The sequence below is a fragment of the Leptonychotes weddellii genome, chromosome 2 (genome assembly GCF_054177405.1).
Source record: "Leptonychotes weddellii isolate Sample4059 chromosome 2, ASM5417740v2, whole genome shotgun sequence".
In the NCBI taxonomy this organism is placed as follows: Eukaryota; Metazoa; Chordata; class Mammalia; order Carnivora; family Phocidae; genus Leptonychotes; species Leptonychotes weddellii.
In genome coordinates, this window is record NC_138370.1 from 30,642,206 (window position 1) to 30,659,227 (window position 17,022).

Genomic DNA, 17,022 nt, shown 5'->3' on the forward strand with positions numbered 1-17,022 from the left:
CAACTATTTATTTTGATCTCACTCTTACAAGGGCAGGAAAAACGCTTGATTCCTTCCTTCCTTCCTTTCTTTTTTAAACAGTTCTGAACTGAAGAGTTAGCTCCCAGGCATCACCCAGAAGTGACTCATAAATGAAGAAGTGATGGAATTAGAATCACTCTCTCTCCAAATGTACCAAATGTAAAGCATAGCTGCCACAAAAAAAGGCCACTGATAGCCACCCTTCACTTTTCACTCCTGCTCCAAGGACCTCTTGAGAGCGGGCTGTTTTCAGGCACTGTGGTGGGTGCTGGTGGCGTGTGAGAGAAATCCAGTCCTGCTCCTGCAGTTCTGGTCTGCTGGGGGTGCTTCTCTAACGGGGAGGACAGGATGGTCAGTGGAATCACAGAGTATGCGACAAGATTGCCCTTAGGGGAAACCTCCTAATCAGAGAAAAGCTTTGCTGAACCTGGCCTGAAGGAAGGGCAGCACTGGGTAAGGGAGAAGACAAGGAATTCGGAGCTGAGGTCAGTTGTGAATCAGGTGCTGTCCCTGCATTCTAATCCTCTTTGGAATTTGGGCTGGGCTTTCCCTCAGAGGAGGGAAAAGATGTGATCGGACCAGCTCTTGTTAAACAGGTTCTGAAGAGGGGTGGTGGGGAGGCACTTCTGAAAGGCAAAGTCTGGAAGGTGGCAGGTATTGGAGAAGCAGTGACAGCCTGGAGGTAAAGCCACCGGCAGGAATGGAAAGAAGGCAGGAGCATGAGGTCTCCCATCTGGAATGGCTGGGAGGGTGCTTTCTGTCAAAAGGATTCTAGTGCTGAAGGGGAATTTAGCTGAAGGAGGTGGACTATAATGCTAAAGGGTCTACAGGATGACCTGTAGGCAATGGTAGAAGGGGCTAAAGCTGTTGGGGACAAGAGAAGATTTAAGGGCAGAAGGCAGAATTGGAAGTTCAGAGGTGAACCTGGTGCACACCAGAAGTGATGGGGAAAGCTTCCTGGAGAAGACAGAACTTGAGCAAGTTTGCAAGGTTAATTTGTAGGTTTGGATAGACAGAGGGGACTCCCTGACATGGTCATCTTACCTAGACATAGTTTTAATGTTCTTGCTATTGGTTTGTCATACTTTACTTTTCTTCTGGATTGTTTTGGTAGCATTACTTACTATTTATTTGGGGTTTTTTCTTAGTTTAATTTTGATCAAAATATTTATTAAACATATTTTATGTGCAAAAAAAAAAAAGGAATATCACCATCTTATCAAACCCAGTGAAATAAGGGATGGAGGAAAGAATTGTCAATGGGGGCTCAGAACCAGACACGACACATCTCCTATAGAAGTGCACATTCCTCACTGCCTATGAACTATTCTTGCCAAAAGTCCTAATGAGGTTGGCGGTGCTTCTGATGGCTCAGCGTTCTCAAAGATGATCTTTGTCCAGGGCTCAGAAGTTCTCACTGTTTGGCAATAAACCCCTAACTGGTCCTCCAGCAAAACCAATAACAACAAAACACACACACACACAAAGGAAACAAACTGAGGGTTGCTGGAGGGGAGATGGGTGGGGAGATGGGTAACTGCATGATGGGCATTAAGGAGGGCACTTGATGGAATGAGCACTGGGTGTTATACACAACTGATGAGTCACTGAACTCTATATCTGAGACTAATGACATACTATACGTTGGCTAATTGAATTTAAATAAAATTTTTTTTAAAAAAAAGGAAAAGGGACATTGTATGTGTGCCATGGAGCAGGAGCAGAGGACTGGTGCCAATACTCATGGCGATGTTGGGAACTTTATTCTTTTTTTTTTGAAACTTTTTTTTTTTTCATTTAAATTTTAGGTAATTAACATACAGTGCAATATTGGTTTCTGAAGTAGAATTCAGTGATTCATCACTTACATATGACATCCTGTGCTCATCATAACAAGTGTTCTCCTTAATCCCCATCACCCATCTAACCCATCCCTCACCCACCTCCCTCCATCACCCCTCAGTTTGTTCTCTATCAATAAGAGTCTCTTAGGCTTGTTTCCTAGTCGCCTTTTTTTCTTTTCCCCCTTACCTTTGTTCATCTGTTTTCTTTCTTAAATTCCACATATGAATGAAATTATATGGTATTTGTCTTTCTCTGACTGACCTATTTCATTTAGCATAATACAATCTAGCTCCCTCCATGTCATTGCAAATGGTAAGATTTCATTTTTTTTGATGGATGAGTAATACTCCATTGTGTGTGTATATATATATATATATATATATATATACATCTTCTTTATCTTCTTTATCCATTCATTAGTCAATGACATTTGGGCTCTCTCCGTAGTTTGTCTCTTGTTGACAATACTGCTATAAATATCTGGGTGCTTCCCATTCCGTAGGCTGCCTTTTGGTTTTGTTGTTTCCTTCACTGTGATGAAGTCCCAATAGTTTATTGAACTTTATTCTTTATAGTAATCAAATAACTATTTGGGGAAAATAGATACATATATTGTCCTGTGGAAATTCACAACCCTTGGTGGAAGCAGTGGACTCCAGATGCTTAGAAGGAGGAGTAGAAGAATAATTGCCTCAGTACTATTTTGTAGCATTGGAGGCTGTAGTTTTCAGACAGAAGTTGTAGGAAGGAAATATTCAAATATTTCCCTGAGAAATTATTGCCACCTCCCCTAATTTCCAGGGCAAGCCTGATCATGTTGAAGGGGGATTTGAGGCAGTGATGGTAATATAGTAGAGAGAGAGAGACAAAGAGATCAGATTATGTAATAGTTAAAGTAGGTCAATAAGGAAAAATGTGTTTGGGGGTAGGGAGGTTGGATGGGGTATGGATTTCTGTGCCAAAATTAAGGAACCAAGAAAGGGGGGCGCCTGGGTGGCTCAGTCAGTTAAGCTTCTGCTTTCGCCTCAGGTCCATGATCTGGAGTCCGGGGATCAGCCCCACCTCAGGCTCCCTGCTCAGCGGGCGTCTGCTTCTCCCTCTGCTCCTACTCCACACTCATGCTCTCTCTCTCACTCTCTCTCTCTCAAATAAATAAAATCTTAAAAAAAAAAAAAAAGGAACCAAGAAAGGTAAGTAGAGCCAAAGGGGAAACCGGCAGACAAGGATAAGGAATTAGAAGCAGGGATAGCCAAGACGGTCCTCTGGAAACTGGAGGATAGCCAAGACGGTCCTCAGTCCTCTGGAAACTGGAGTTTTAAACAATATGCCACTTAGAGTTTTCTGGTGCAGGATATCTCAGCTGCAGAGAAACATGTGACAACACGGGGAGACCAGCTGACGGATTCTAAGAAAGAATGAAAAAAAGTAGGAAAATACAAATATGCTCCTTTCATTCAAAATGAGGCTCAGGGCATTTGTTAGTTTCCCAGGACTGCTGTGACAAAATTACCACCGTTTTGGTGGCTTAAAACAACAGAAATGTATTCTCACAGAGTGCTGGAGAGCAAGTCTGAAGTCATGGTGTCGGCCAGACTAGTTTCCCTCCAGAGGCTTTACAGGAGAATCCCTACTGGCCTCTCCTTTATTCCCATGGCTCCACTCTCTGCGTCCATCTTCACGTGGCCTTCTTTGTGTCTTCCTCCTATATCTTCTAAGGACACTTGTCCTTGGAGCCACCTTAATCCAAGATGATCTCATCTTGCAATCATTAACTAAACTACACCTTTTTTCAGATAAGGTCACATTCACAGTTGCCAAGTGGCTCTATCTTTCTTTCTCTTTCTCTTCTCTTTCTTCTTTCTTTGTTTCTTCCTTTCTTTCTTTCTTTCTTCCTTTCTTCCTTCCTTCCTCCTTTCCTTCTTTTCTTCCTTTCTGGGTGGAGGCATACATTCAATCCACCATGGGGAGTGAGATGAAAAGATAAAGCATTAGAGATAGAGAGGGGCCTGAGCAACCAGAACTACGATTGTCCTAAGACCTGACCACACACGCATGGGACAGTGAAGACAATGAAAAGCAGAGTGCAAGATATCAAATGGTCAATAAGCCAAGGGACAGTTAAATATCATTGACCAGTTTTGTCAGCATAATGTTAGCTCATGTTCACCAAATGACCTCGATATTCTGAAGAAAAGTCACATCCTCTGCTGTAAAATTGTACCTTTAAGGTCAGAGGAAAGCTGGAATATGATAAAACATCATATGGGCAGTAATTATGTGACCACAGTTACATGGGAAAGAAGTGCCTTGTGCAGAAATTTAAAAGGATATGCTAGAACCATGTTGCTGAAATGGTGGCCTTTGCAGTAGGAAGAGGGAAGAGGAGCAAAAACACATTCTTTTTTTTTTTTTTTTTAAGATTTTATTTATTTATTCATGAAAGACAGAGAGAGAGAGAGAGAGAGAGGCAGAGGGAGAAGCAGGCTCCCAAGGAGCAGGGAGCCCGATGCGGGACTCGATCCCAGGACGCTGGGATCATGACCTGAGCCAAAGGCAGACGCTTAACCATCTGAGCCACCCAGGCACCCGCAAAAACACATTCTTGAAAGCACATAAGTACCAAGAAATTTGACTGTGTTTTTATTCTCTGACTGGAAATAAAAACAAAGATTTCATGTTGTGATGATAATTTGCAATTGAAAGATGTTTCCATAAAATCAGATTTTAGTTTCTTTCTTTGTTTTTTTTTTCCAGCTGAAGTCTTTGGATCTTTGGGAAATTGTTCTCTGCAGTCCATGATGTTTCTTCTTTTAAAACAATTCTAGTTAAGAAACAGTGGATAATTGATAATGACAAATTCTGATTAATGGCATAGGCAAGCTCTATACTAGTCGTATTGATTTGAGTTTGAATTCTAGCTGAAGCTCTTAACTAGTATTGAAACTAACAAGTTGTATTTCGTCTCTTTGAACCTGATTTTTTCTATGTGAGGATAACACTTCATGGGTATGCTGCAAGGATGAAAGTAAGAAATCAGTAAAGGTTAGATATTACTGATCTGTAAAGCCCCTTATAATTCTGACACTCTGGTTTGGGTCTAGAACTCAGTTCTGGGCCAGATCAGACCCTGGGGCTTACTGACAACAGGGTAAGTTAGGACAATACAGCCCAGAATTTCTAAATAATGACCAATTTGAAATAGAATATTTGACTCCATTTCATACCATAGTTATGCCGATATTTATCAAACTATGCTTCTTAATTTGATTTTGAAACATAGTTGCCATGAATATCTCCCAACTACTTTTAATAATCGTATGGCTTTATTATTGATTAAATTCTTTCAAATACATATAATCTCAGATTAATAAATCCCATAAATTGACAATCCACTGTTTGATATTTTACTTCACATTTCTTTTTACTGTTTACTATTAATCTTTAGAAATTGGGAGACTACTGAAGTATGATGGCTTATCATTAGCCACAATGAATGATTTTATGGAAAACTGTTCTAAATGTGGCTATTTTATTACATAATTAATAAAAGCATATTAAATAAATATTGGAAAAATTTAAAAATATATAAAACATTATTCATAGCTCCACCACAGAATCAAAATACCTTTGGTGTTTGAGGGCAATTTACCTACGGGTGTGTATGTTTGGGTATGTGATTGTGTGTGTGTGTGTGTGTGTGTCTGCAAAGTTGTAAGGTTGTAATCCTGTTGTATATCCAAACCTGCGCTCTGCATGTTTAACCCGATGCTATAAAATAAACATTTGCCTAAAATTAATCAGTCTTAATAACATAATTTTAATGCTTTCATTAAATCCCATTTGCATGATATAACACTGCAATTTAAATGGCATTGGACTGGGGCGCCTGGGTAGCTCAGTGGGTTAAGCATCTTTTTTCAGCTCAGGTCATGATCCCAGGGTCCTGGGATTGAGCCCCACATCGGGCTCCCTACTCGGCAGGGAGCCTGCTTCTCCCTCTCCCTCTGCTGCTCCCCCTGCTTGTACTTTCTCTCTCTCAAATAAGTAAATAAATAAATAAATTATTAAAAAAATAAAAATAAATAAATGGCATTGGACATTTGGGTTAGTTTCAATTTCCTCTCATAAATAAAACTGATACATAAAACTTGTGTGTCTGTTCCACCCTTGATGTTTTAATTCAAACCAAACCATTTACACAAAAATTCCGTTACTTGTTCCTGAAAATATCTTTTCATCACTAACTAATTTTGAGGGCAGCTGTTTAGAACTCTTCTGATCCTACTTTCTAATCGCCAACCATTTGCTCTCTCTCTAGTGTCAAATTAATGACCTTATCTGGATTTACTATTCTCTCTCTTTTTTTTTTACTGGCGTTTTATTCATTGTTTCAACTTAGTATTTTTTCTCTATTTTCTACATTTAAGGGCACGTAGGTAGATGCTTAGAATACAATAGAAGACCAAAACAAAAGATTTGGGCATCTAGATAGACTACTTTAGTGCCAATTAAAAGTTATTATTTGTCTAGTGTTTATTATGGGGAATGACCGTGCTCCCATTCTAGGTGGAGAGAGGGGCCTGAGAAGGTGAACTGCTCTCTATGGGAGCTGCTATCCATTGCTATTCAGCTTCCGTCTCAAATCTATTTAACCATCCCTCAGGGGAAAAAACAAATATGAAAACAAAAAAAAAGTAAAGAAAAGAAAAGATTTATTGTCAAGTCCCTTCTCTTTCAAAGCGTTTTAGCCATACTTTGGTATGTCCTCCAGCAGTTTACAAAAATATTTTTTCCAAACATCTTCTGTATTCTTTGTCTAGGTTTTCCTGATTTCATGCATAATAATAACTTTCTAATGTTAAAATATACTCACAACAATGCTCAAAATTGATTAGTCTTTTGACATACTATTGAATTCAGTTAGATAATATTTTATTTAAGGATTATCCTTTTCTTTTTTTTAAGATTTTATTTATTTTTGAGAGAGAGAGTGGGGGGAGAAGGAGAAGCAGACTCCCTGCTGAGCAGGGAGTCCAATGTGGGACTTGATGCCAGGACCCTGGGATCATGACCTGAGCCAAAGGCAGATGCTTAACTGACTGAGCCACCCAGGTGCCCCAGGATTATCTTTTTCTATTCATAAATAACAGTAGTGTTATTCTTTCAAGGACTATCCTGAAGTTGTTATCTTCATAAGATTCATTAGATGCTGTCTCATTTTTTTCTATGCTCCACACAGAAAATAAATATGTCCTGAGACCTCTTGAGACTAGAGAAATTTTAGTAAGTTTTTAACTTCATTTTCTATTTTTTTCTATGCTTATTGATTCATTTAAGTTTCCTACTTCTAGATAAAAAAAAAAAAGATCTTTTAGTGTTCGAAATGGCGATTCAATTCATTCCTGTATTTCATTAAGAGTTGAGTTTTTCTTATTTCCTATTATAACCCCTTTATAATATATAATAGTAGTAGTTACTATCTAGTAAATGCTCACTTGGTACTCTGCCTGTGTTGACCTTAACTACATTTTTCTCACCTGAGACTCACAATAATCTTCACTAGTCACAAATGATTCATTTGAGAATGAGTGGATTCAGCTTTATCTCTGAAATGTATTTCCTAGCTATCCACCCTCGTGTAATCCATCATTATTTTCCCTTGGGCTATTGCCTTCTACCTTGTCTGATTTCCACTTTTGCCCAGCTATACAACACATCGCACAGCAGTCAGAGTGATTTTTTAAAAGGAAAATCCAGCCTCCTCACTCCAATCTTTAAAATTATCTTTCTAGTCTTTAGAACAAAACCAAATGTTTTGGTGTAGCCTACAAGGTCCCTCATGCTGCTTACCTATCTCTTAAGCCATCCGGTAATTTCTTTCACCTCACTTGACTTTGCTGCAATGTCAGATTGCTGCTTTCCATTGACACAAAATCTTTTATTTCATTTATAGCCATCTGCTTCAAATTCTAATCTGCCTGATAGTTTAAATTCTGATTTTTACAATATTCATATTGTCATCCAGCTTTGCTGATATTTCCCTGGTTTATTTTTACTCAAACTTTTATTTTTAAACTTTCCGTGTTATTTTCTTAACCAGAAGTTTTAGTTAACTTAACCTAAGTGCTAATCTAAAAGAGTTTATTATTCCTATAAGATAGATCCTTTTAGAAGTCTACTCTATTTTATATTATAAATGTATTGAGAAAAATTATCCATAATAAAGCAAAAGGGTGGCTGTGCGTTCATTTAATACCATCCTGGAGCCCTAACAGTCTCACCTGAGAATTACTTATTCGTCTAAGGATTGTCCCTTTGTTTGATATGCTACTTACTATTGATTATGGCCCAATCTATAAGGTTACATATTAACTTGATTATTGTACAAAAAGCTACAATTAATTTCTGTTGAGTAAAAGATATACCCCTAAAATTATGGACATGAACTGGATCATTGTTATTATTAAGCCTAATAATTTGATTTCAACATTCTTTTTTTTAAAACTCTGTGAATAACCAGTTTAACAAGTGCTTTTGAACCAGCTTTACCATCCTGCTGATTTCCTCATTAAGGACCAAATGTATTTTGGACATACATTCTCTATTTGTGTCAGTAATTTTTTTAACTTTTTGAAAATTATACTTTGATAGATGTGTAAGTCTAGCAAAAGAATAACATAAAATAGGAAATTGGTTTTTATAAAGGAAAGAAGGCCAAATATTTCATTATCTATGTCCATCCTAGTCCTGGATCTTCCAGTTATTGGAATGAGAGTAAGAGAAACACACAAAATTTCAATTTCCTATCCAGTTACACCCATCTTCTATCCCCCTGTGTCCACCGTTCTCCCTGTGTTTACTCTGAGGCAGTATTAACTGCACTGAACTCTTGAGTCAGAGGAGGTTGTGTAATCTCAGGAAAGCAGAAAGCCATCCAACATCTCTGAGCTCTATTTCAAGATGGAAATGAGATAATATGTTCTTTTGTTTTATGATTTTATTTATTTGAGAGAGACAGAGTGAGAGAGAGCACAAGCGGGGAAGAGAGGGAGAAGCAGGCTTCCCACAGAGCAGGGAGCCTGATGCAGGGGCTCGATCCCAGGACTCTGGGATCATGACCTGAGCCGAAGGCAGACACTTAACGACTGAGCCACCCAGGCGCCCTGAGATAATATGTTCTAACCCATAACATGTACAACGCAAATGTAGATGGATTACAGATGTAAGCATCAACAATTAAACTAGAAATAGCCTAAAAGAAATACGGTTGGGATGAGAAGAACTTTCTAAGCACAATGTAAAGACCCAATGGCATAAATGAAAATACTGGTCCATTTGACTACCCTGTTGTGAATGTCTGTTTCACACACCTACACAAAATGCAATGATCAAAGCATATGAAAAGATATTCAAACTCATTAATAACCATGGAATTGTAAATGTACACAATAGTGTGATAGCATGTACAGTTTCTGGAAAACTACATAAGAAACTTGCAAGTGTTGTCATTACTAGATGGGAGGATGAGAATTAGGGTACTTTTACTTTCCACCTTATAAACTTTGTGCTTTTGGACTTTTACCATAAACATTGATTGCATTATTTTTATTTATTTATTATTTTTTTTTAAAGGTTTTATTTATTTGACAGAGAGAGACACAGCGAGAGAGGGAACACAAGCAGGGGGAATGGGAGAGGGAGAAGCAGGCTTCCCGCGGAGCAGGGAGCCCAACGCGGGGCTCGATCCCAGGACCCTGGGATCGTGACCTGAGCCGAAGGCAGACGCCCAATGACTGAGCCACCCAGGCGCCCCTGATTGCATTATTTTTAATCATCATTTCCAAAAGAGGTATATTTCTTGTGAGGTTAATAAGTTTATTAAATATTAAAATAATTATAGGGCGCCTGGGTGGCTCAGTCGGTTAAGCATCTGCCTTCAGCTCAGGTCATGATCCCAGGGTCCTGGGATTGAGCCCCGAATTAGTCTTCCTGCTCAGCGAGGAGATTGCTTCTCCCTCTCCCTCTCCATCTGTGTGCTCACTCTCTCTCTCTCTCAAATAAATAAGTAAATCTTTTAAAAAAATAATTATAGAATTTTAATACAATAATATAATACATATCCTATCTTAAAAAGCATAATAGGGGCGCCTGGGTGGCTTAGTTGTTAAGCCTCTGCCTTTGGCTCAGGTCATGATCCCAGGGTCCTGGGATCGAGCCCCTCATCTGACTTCCTGCTCAGCGCGAAGCCTGCTTCTCCTTCTCCCACTCCCCTTGCTTGTGTTCCCTCTCTCGCTATCTCTCTCTCTGTCAAATAAATAAATAAAATCTTAAAAAAAAAACAACATATAATGTATTATTTGTTTTTGGTGATGGGTATTAAAGAGGGCACGTATTGAATGGAGCACTGAGTGTTATATGCAAACAATGAATCATGGAACACTACATCAAAAACTAATGATGTAATGTACAGTGATTAACATAACATAATAAAATAAAATTTTTAAAAAAAGCATAACAAAATGAAAAAAAGTTTGGTAAAGCTAAGCTGGTACTCCCATTATATATCACATACTATAATTACAATTATAAATTTATGTAATTTTTCTGTTAGAAAATCAAGAAGCAGTTTTCAACCTTTCCATGTGAAGAATCTTTAATCCAGCAAATCCACTTTCAGAAATTTGTTCTAATAATAAGAAAATATCCAAAATTACATGTATAAGGATGACCGTTTCAGATTTCTTAATAGTGAAAAATTAAAAACAATTAGTAATATTCATTAATAGAATACTGGAATACCATACAAGTTTTAAAACAGATGTGCTAGATATGTGTGAACTGACAGAAAAGGGTGCTATTTCATGAAAAACTCATCAGCTAATCCTGTCTCCTACCTTGTAATTAAAAAAAAAAGTCTGACAATGAAAAAATAATTAACAATTCAATTTTTTCCGTCTCTAGAGGAAAAGCGAAAAAGAAATGCTACATTCTTAATAGATTATGAAATATCTTTAAAATCCTTTCTCCCCTTCTTGATCATTTTCAAGGTCCCCACATCAGCGGTTTTCAAACTTTGGAGTACATCAGCTTCACCGGCAAGGTTTGCTAAAACACACACTGCTGGGCCCCACCCCAGAGTCTCTGATTCAGTAGGCTTGGGGTGGGGCCTGAGGATGTGCATTTCTAACAAGTTCCCAGGCTGTTGGACTAGGGACCACACTTTGAGAGCCCAGATGATTGCAAAAGCTCATGGTTTTCTTGTATTTGTGGGTGATATACAGAAACTCAAACATTAGAACTTTTGATTTTTTTTCTTTTTTTCTAATTTTTATTGAAATTCTATTTAGTTAACATAAAGGGCAATATTGGTTTCAGGAGTAGAATTCAGTGATTCATCACTTACTATGACAGTGCTCATCACATCAAGTGCCCTCCTTGATACTCATCACTGGGCAGCCCCTCCCCCACCCACCTCCCTCCATCACCTTGGTTTGTTCTATGTTTTTAAGAGTCTCTTATGGTTTGTTTCCCTCTTTTTAAAGAAAGGAGAGGAAAAAACAGGAGGAAGGCAGAGATTCCTCTAGGAATCTAAGGGAAAAGAAAAAGGAAATACTCCACTGCAGCCTAGCTGAAGGCAAAAGGTAGTATGTAAGGATTTCCATGCAGGTGAGGAAAGCAGAAATCCGGGACGCCTTCATTTAATTTTCAGAATAGGATTCCTTGTCTAGGCATCAAAGAAAGAAGGCTGGAGGTGATGATTTGGTTACAACTTTCCTTCTTAAAACCCACTTTATTTTGATTTTATTTATTTATTTGAGAGAGAGAACAGAGAGAGTGGGGGAGGAGGAGCAGAGGGAGAGGGACAAGTAGACTCTGTACAGAGCGCGGAGCCCCAAGTGGGGCTCAATCCCATGACCCTGAGATCAAGACCTGAGCCAGAATCAAGAGTCAGACATTCAACCGACTGAGTCACCCAGGTGCCCCTTAAAAACCCACTTTAAAAGGACCCTTTTAATATTATGACTCTGCATCTTTGATTTTTCTTTTATGAAGATTATATTTCATTGTCTCTGTAAAATTGTATTCAGTTTTTGTTCATAAAACATATGCATTGGGGCACCTGGGTGGCTCAGTCGGTTAGGTGTCTGCCTTCAGCTCAGGTCGTGATCCCGGGGTCTTGGGATCGAACCCTGCATCGGCCTCCTTGCTCCGTGGAGAGCCTGCTTCTCCCTCTCCCTCTGCTGCTCCCCATGCTTGTACCCTCTCTCTCTGTCAAATAAGTAAATAAAATCTTTAAAAAAAAACAACATATGCATCATACAATTGAGAAACAAGTTGCCAGTTCAGAGTCCGTTTACCATAGACGTCTCTCCCTTTATTCTTGCTAATATTCTCAACTCTGCCACCACTCTGCAAATCCCCAAACTTGTGTCAATATAATTATCAGCCCTCTTCAATTCTGCACCTACTGCTGAGCACTGCTGGGGAGGGTTATACTACCATGCTTATAAACTTTTTCTCCCAGGGAAAAGAGCGGGAGAGCAAGGTAGACTCCTTCCCAGAAGCAGGGGTATTGTGTGAAGAACACCTGAGGATGGGATGCCTGGGTGGCTCAGTCAGTTAAGCGTCTGCCTTTGGCTCAGGTCATGATCCCAGGATCCTGGGATTGAGTCTCAAATCTGGCTCCAGCAGGGAACCTGCTACTCACTCTGCCTCCCTCTCCCCCTGGTTGTGCTCTCTCTCTCTCTCTGACAAATAAATAAGTAAAATCTTAAAGGAAAAAAAAAGGAACACCTGAGGAGGAGAGTGTGATGGAATTTTCTCTCCATGACATCTCAATCTATGGCAAAAATAAAAATAATATGATGCTGGTATAATCTGATTTGTTGTGAAAGCTAGTAGGGGGTTCTCAGTTTGTCCTGAACTGATTTGGTTTTAAAGATAAAAAAGAGAGGATTAAATAAAGTCTAATTTTCAGAGATTGTGGATTGAACGTTAGATTCACCCAGGTTATGAATTAATTAGGAGTTTGAACCCAATTTTGTCTCAGATTCTGACAGGGGATCACCTCCAACAAGCGATTCATAGGTAACTTATAGTTCCATACCTCTCCAAACTTACACTTTTCAAACTGCACTGGGTCTTATATAGCATTATAATATAGTATAACGTATATAATATAAGGCATATTATAGGGTACTGCTTGTATTTTTATGTTTAATTTCCTGTTCCTTCTCCCTTCTATAATTAAACACCAACCCTTTTCTTCAACTCATAGAACCTGATCTTCACTCCCATTTAATGAGAAATTGAGTTCATAAAGAGCAAATTTCCTCAAACTCCAGACTTTCTCCTTCTATCACTTCAAAGCCAGATGCTTCATTTGGCCTCTTACTCCCCTGTTCGCCTTCCTCCGTGACATTCTGCCTGCGGTTACTCCTGTCTGTCCTTTATCTTCAAAGTCTCCTCTTTCAAGACTAAACTACTCAAGGTTCTCATTTTAAAATTGAGATAGCTCTCAAACCCACATGCCTCCTTGCTAATGCCCAAGGCTCTCCTAAAGATAGTAATTTACGCTTTCGCTCTCTATGTTCTCACTTCCTCAACACACTAAAATTTGAACCCTGCTTCCATGACCCTGACCTAACTTTCTACATATAGAAAGACTGATATACATGAGTACCTTAATTTTTTTTTCCAAAGAAGACAATCTTCCTTTAACTTTCTACTGATACGCCTGACCTTCTGATGAGTCCCTTCTTTGATGTCTTCTAACGTCTTCTAAAGTATTGATTTCTGTAGGATGATTCTCTTCTGGCCCATTGAACCTCATTTTGATCTGTGTTGCTGGATTCACTTCCTCTGCCTGCTTTGTCACTATTCCCCAGTGTGATGATCTGGGCCTTCTCCTTTCACTCTGGGACTTCTCCTGAATGACTTTATACACTCTTGTGGTTTTAACTACATATGGAGTTTTTAACCACAGTTATGCCTCCCAACTGTGCATTTCTTTTTTTTTAATTTTTTTTTAATGTTTTATTTATTTATTCATGAAAGTCAGAGAGAGAGAGAGAGAGGCAGAGGCAGAGGGAGAAGCAGGCTCCCCCGGAGCAGGGAGCCCGACGCGGGACTCGATCCCAGGACCCTGGGATCATGACCCGAGCCGAAGGCAGATGCCCAACCATCTGAGCCACCCAGGCGCCCCCCAACTGTGCATTTCTAATACTAATTTTTATCCTGAACTTCAAACTGCAAATGCACTTGCCCGGTATGTGGCCATATCTTGACATTCCACAGACATTTTAGGCTATAAATATTGAAGAATAAATTCACGATTTTTCTGCCTTCTCTTTGACATCCCCCTGCATTTCTGTTTCAATCTGTGTTCCAATCGCTACATTCAGTAACCGATTTCCTAAACCTGGAAATCATCCTTACGGCCTCTCCTTCTTAACCCAGAGACACAACATTCAGCTGCACAGTTTATACTCTGAAAAAGGAGGCCCAGACCATAGGGATAGATTGGGAGTTGGCAAACTTTTCTGTAAAGGGCCAAATAGTAAATACCTGAAGTTTTGCATACCATACAATTTTTCTGTCACAACTACCCAAGGCTCTGCTGCTGTATTGTGAAAGCAGCCTTTGACAATATGTAAACACACAAGTGTGACTATGTTCCAATATAAGTTTATTTACAACAATAGGTATAGTGTGTCATTTCCTGGGATGGAGTTAGGATTGCTGAAATTCAGCCTATGTTCTACTTGTCTAAACCCTGGGTCCAGCACAGGCAGTGCTATTAGACTAGAAGTCATCTTGCCCTTAGCCCCCACCTCTAAATTTAATCATCTCATCATTTTAATTTTACTTTCCAAATATTTCTCTTTTTTTTAAGATTTATTTATTTATTTGAAAGCAAGAGTGCAAGCAGGGCGAGGGGTAGAGGGAGAGAAACACAAGCAGACTCCGCCTAGCCGAGTACAGAGCTCAATGCTTAATCTCACCACCCTGAGATCATGACCCTGAGATCAAGACCTGAGCTGAAATCAAGAGTTGGACACTTAACCAACTGGATCACATAGGTGTCCCTTTCCAAATATTTCTTGAATATTTCCTTTGTAAATTCAATGTCATTGCCTAAATTTGGTCCTCAAATAGTACTTCAAAGCCTTCTTAATCTGACCTTATATCTTCAAATCTTACAAACAAAATTATCTTTCTAAAATTCAAATCAAACCATGTTACCAACTACATGAAAAGAAAATTCTTATGTACTTTTAAAAAGCACGTTTGATCTGACTTTCTGGTCTCATCATCAATCACTTTTTCTCCTGAGCTTATATTCCAATAACACTGAGTCACCTGTAGTCCCAGGAATCATAGTTATCTCTATATCCACTATGTCTTCTGTTTTACTGCCTTCCCATTTTCAAACATCCCCCTGGCAAAGTCACTTTCAGACTCTAACACTGGCCCCACTTGTCATGTTTCTACAAATACTTCCCTTTAATTTCCCACAACTGCTGACAGAATTAACAACTTCCTCTTCTTTGCAAGTTCTTAAGCTTATACACATGTCAGTAATTGAACATATTACACTGCACTGGGATATATCTGACTACATTTTTTTTCTCCTTACTAGACCACATGCTCCTTAAGCCCAAGGATTGTATTTCAGTCATCTGTGTGTTTGCAATGCTTAGCATAGGGCCCAGCATAGAGTGAATTCTCAATACTTGTTGAACTGAACTGACCTGAATTTTAATTTAAAACTGAAATCTGTAAGCAGCTACTCCCGCAGGCTGCTTCCCCAAGAGGTCTAAAATACTGAGATGTTTCCATTTTGAATGCAGAAAGAACTTCCAGATCATTTTAGGCCTTGGATGGAAATTGCCAACGAACTCCCTCATTTGATTGAGAGTCACCAGCTTCAAGCTCGAGTTAACAAGGTATATTTTTTTTATTCTTCTCTTTAAGTTCTTCTTTTTTTCTCTTTAAGTTCTTCTCACCATCCTATTTTCAACCCCACACCACATATCTTTACCAGCATTATGATAGTGGGTCAGTGAACCCAGGGACACCCATCATTGCCATTGAAATTACCAAGAAAGCTACCTAACCTTTCCTGAAGAGTGGAATGATATTATATCATATTATACACGCATTTCCCTAAAAATTCCCAGAGCCTGCCCAAAACAATTTCTGGAACATATTAAGCACTGAACAAATATTTGTTTATAGAAGGGAGGCTGTCTGGTTAGGAATTATAGGTAAGCTGATGGATAAGCTCTAGCTGGAGAAGGGTAAGCAATGAAATTCTCAGTGTCCTCCTTGCATGTCACATGGTTAGTGCTCCTCTCCCTTGATTTTACCATCGGGGTCTCATAGAATAGTTGGGTCAAGAGAATTACTGAGTTATAAAGTCAGGTTGGTAGGTTCTGCAGAAATAATTGGTAAGGGGAGCAATATTTCCAAGAGTGAGTAAGAAAGAGTGAAACTTCTTGGTCCCCAGAGCACTGACAGTATCCCACAGTAATAATAAGAAGATGCAACAAGAAAATATAGACTCTGATTCAGGAAGACCTGAGTTTGAATCTTGGTTTTATCATATAGTAGCTATCCAACTTGTAAAGAAATTATTTCACCCCTGTAATTCTGCCTCCTTTTTTACAGAAGGGGAGAAGTTCTGGTTTCATAGAATTGTTGTAAGGGCTAAATGACTTCCTAAGTCCCTGCCATTCAACAGTGTTCAATATATATTTATACTTCCCTCTAGTCTCTTCTCCATGAGCTTTAATCCCACCAATTTGGAGTGCCATGAGGTTTCAGAGATACAAGAAAGGTTTTCCATTCTCCCAAATTCTCCATCACTGACTTAAATATATTTAATATCTATAAACACTAATGGATTTAAAAGTACTTACTAGATGCCTGCTAAGTGCAGGCACAAGATTGGAAATCCTGTAAGAGATGCAAGAGACTGCCTTCAGTGTTTATGAAGATGGCAAACTAAACCTAAGAATTTATTTTCCTGCTGCATAAAGTCTCTAATATGACCAAAGAAACACAAAAAGAAGAAAAATAGGAAAATATCTTTAAGTGCAGGAAAACAAGAGAAAGTACCAAAGGTGGATAAAACTTTAAGAACGTTTGTTT

The 17,022-nt window shown here is 38.9% G+C and overlaps 1 protein-coding gene across 1 annotated transcript in view; it reads left to right on the top strand.

The window, feature by feature from the left end:
• The window catches only part of IDO2 (indoleamine 2,3-dioxygenase 2), a 57,754-nt gene that overhangs the window by 2,928 nt on the left and 37,804 nt on the right, over positions 1 to 17,022 (top strand). Inside the window, exon 2 of the mRNA XM_081809424.1 lies at positions 15,720 to 15,815. Within this exon, the coding sequence (XP_081665550.1) occupies positions 15,720 to 15,815 (96 nt within the window). The remainder of the gene's footprint in view (positions 1 to 15,719; positions 15,816 to 17,022) is intronic.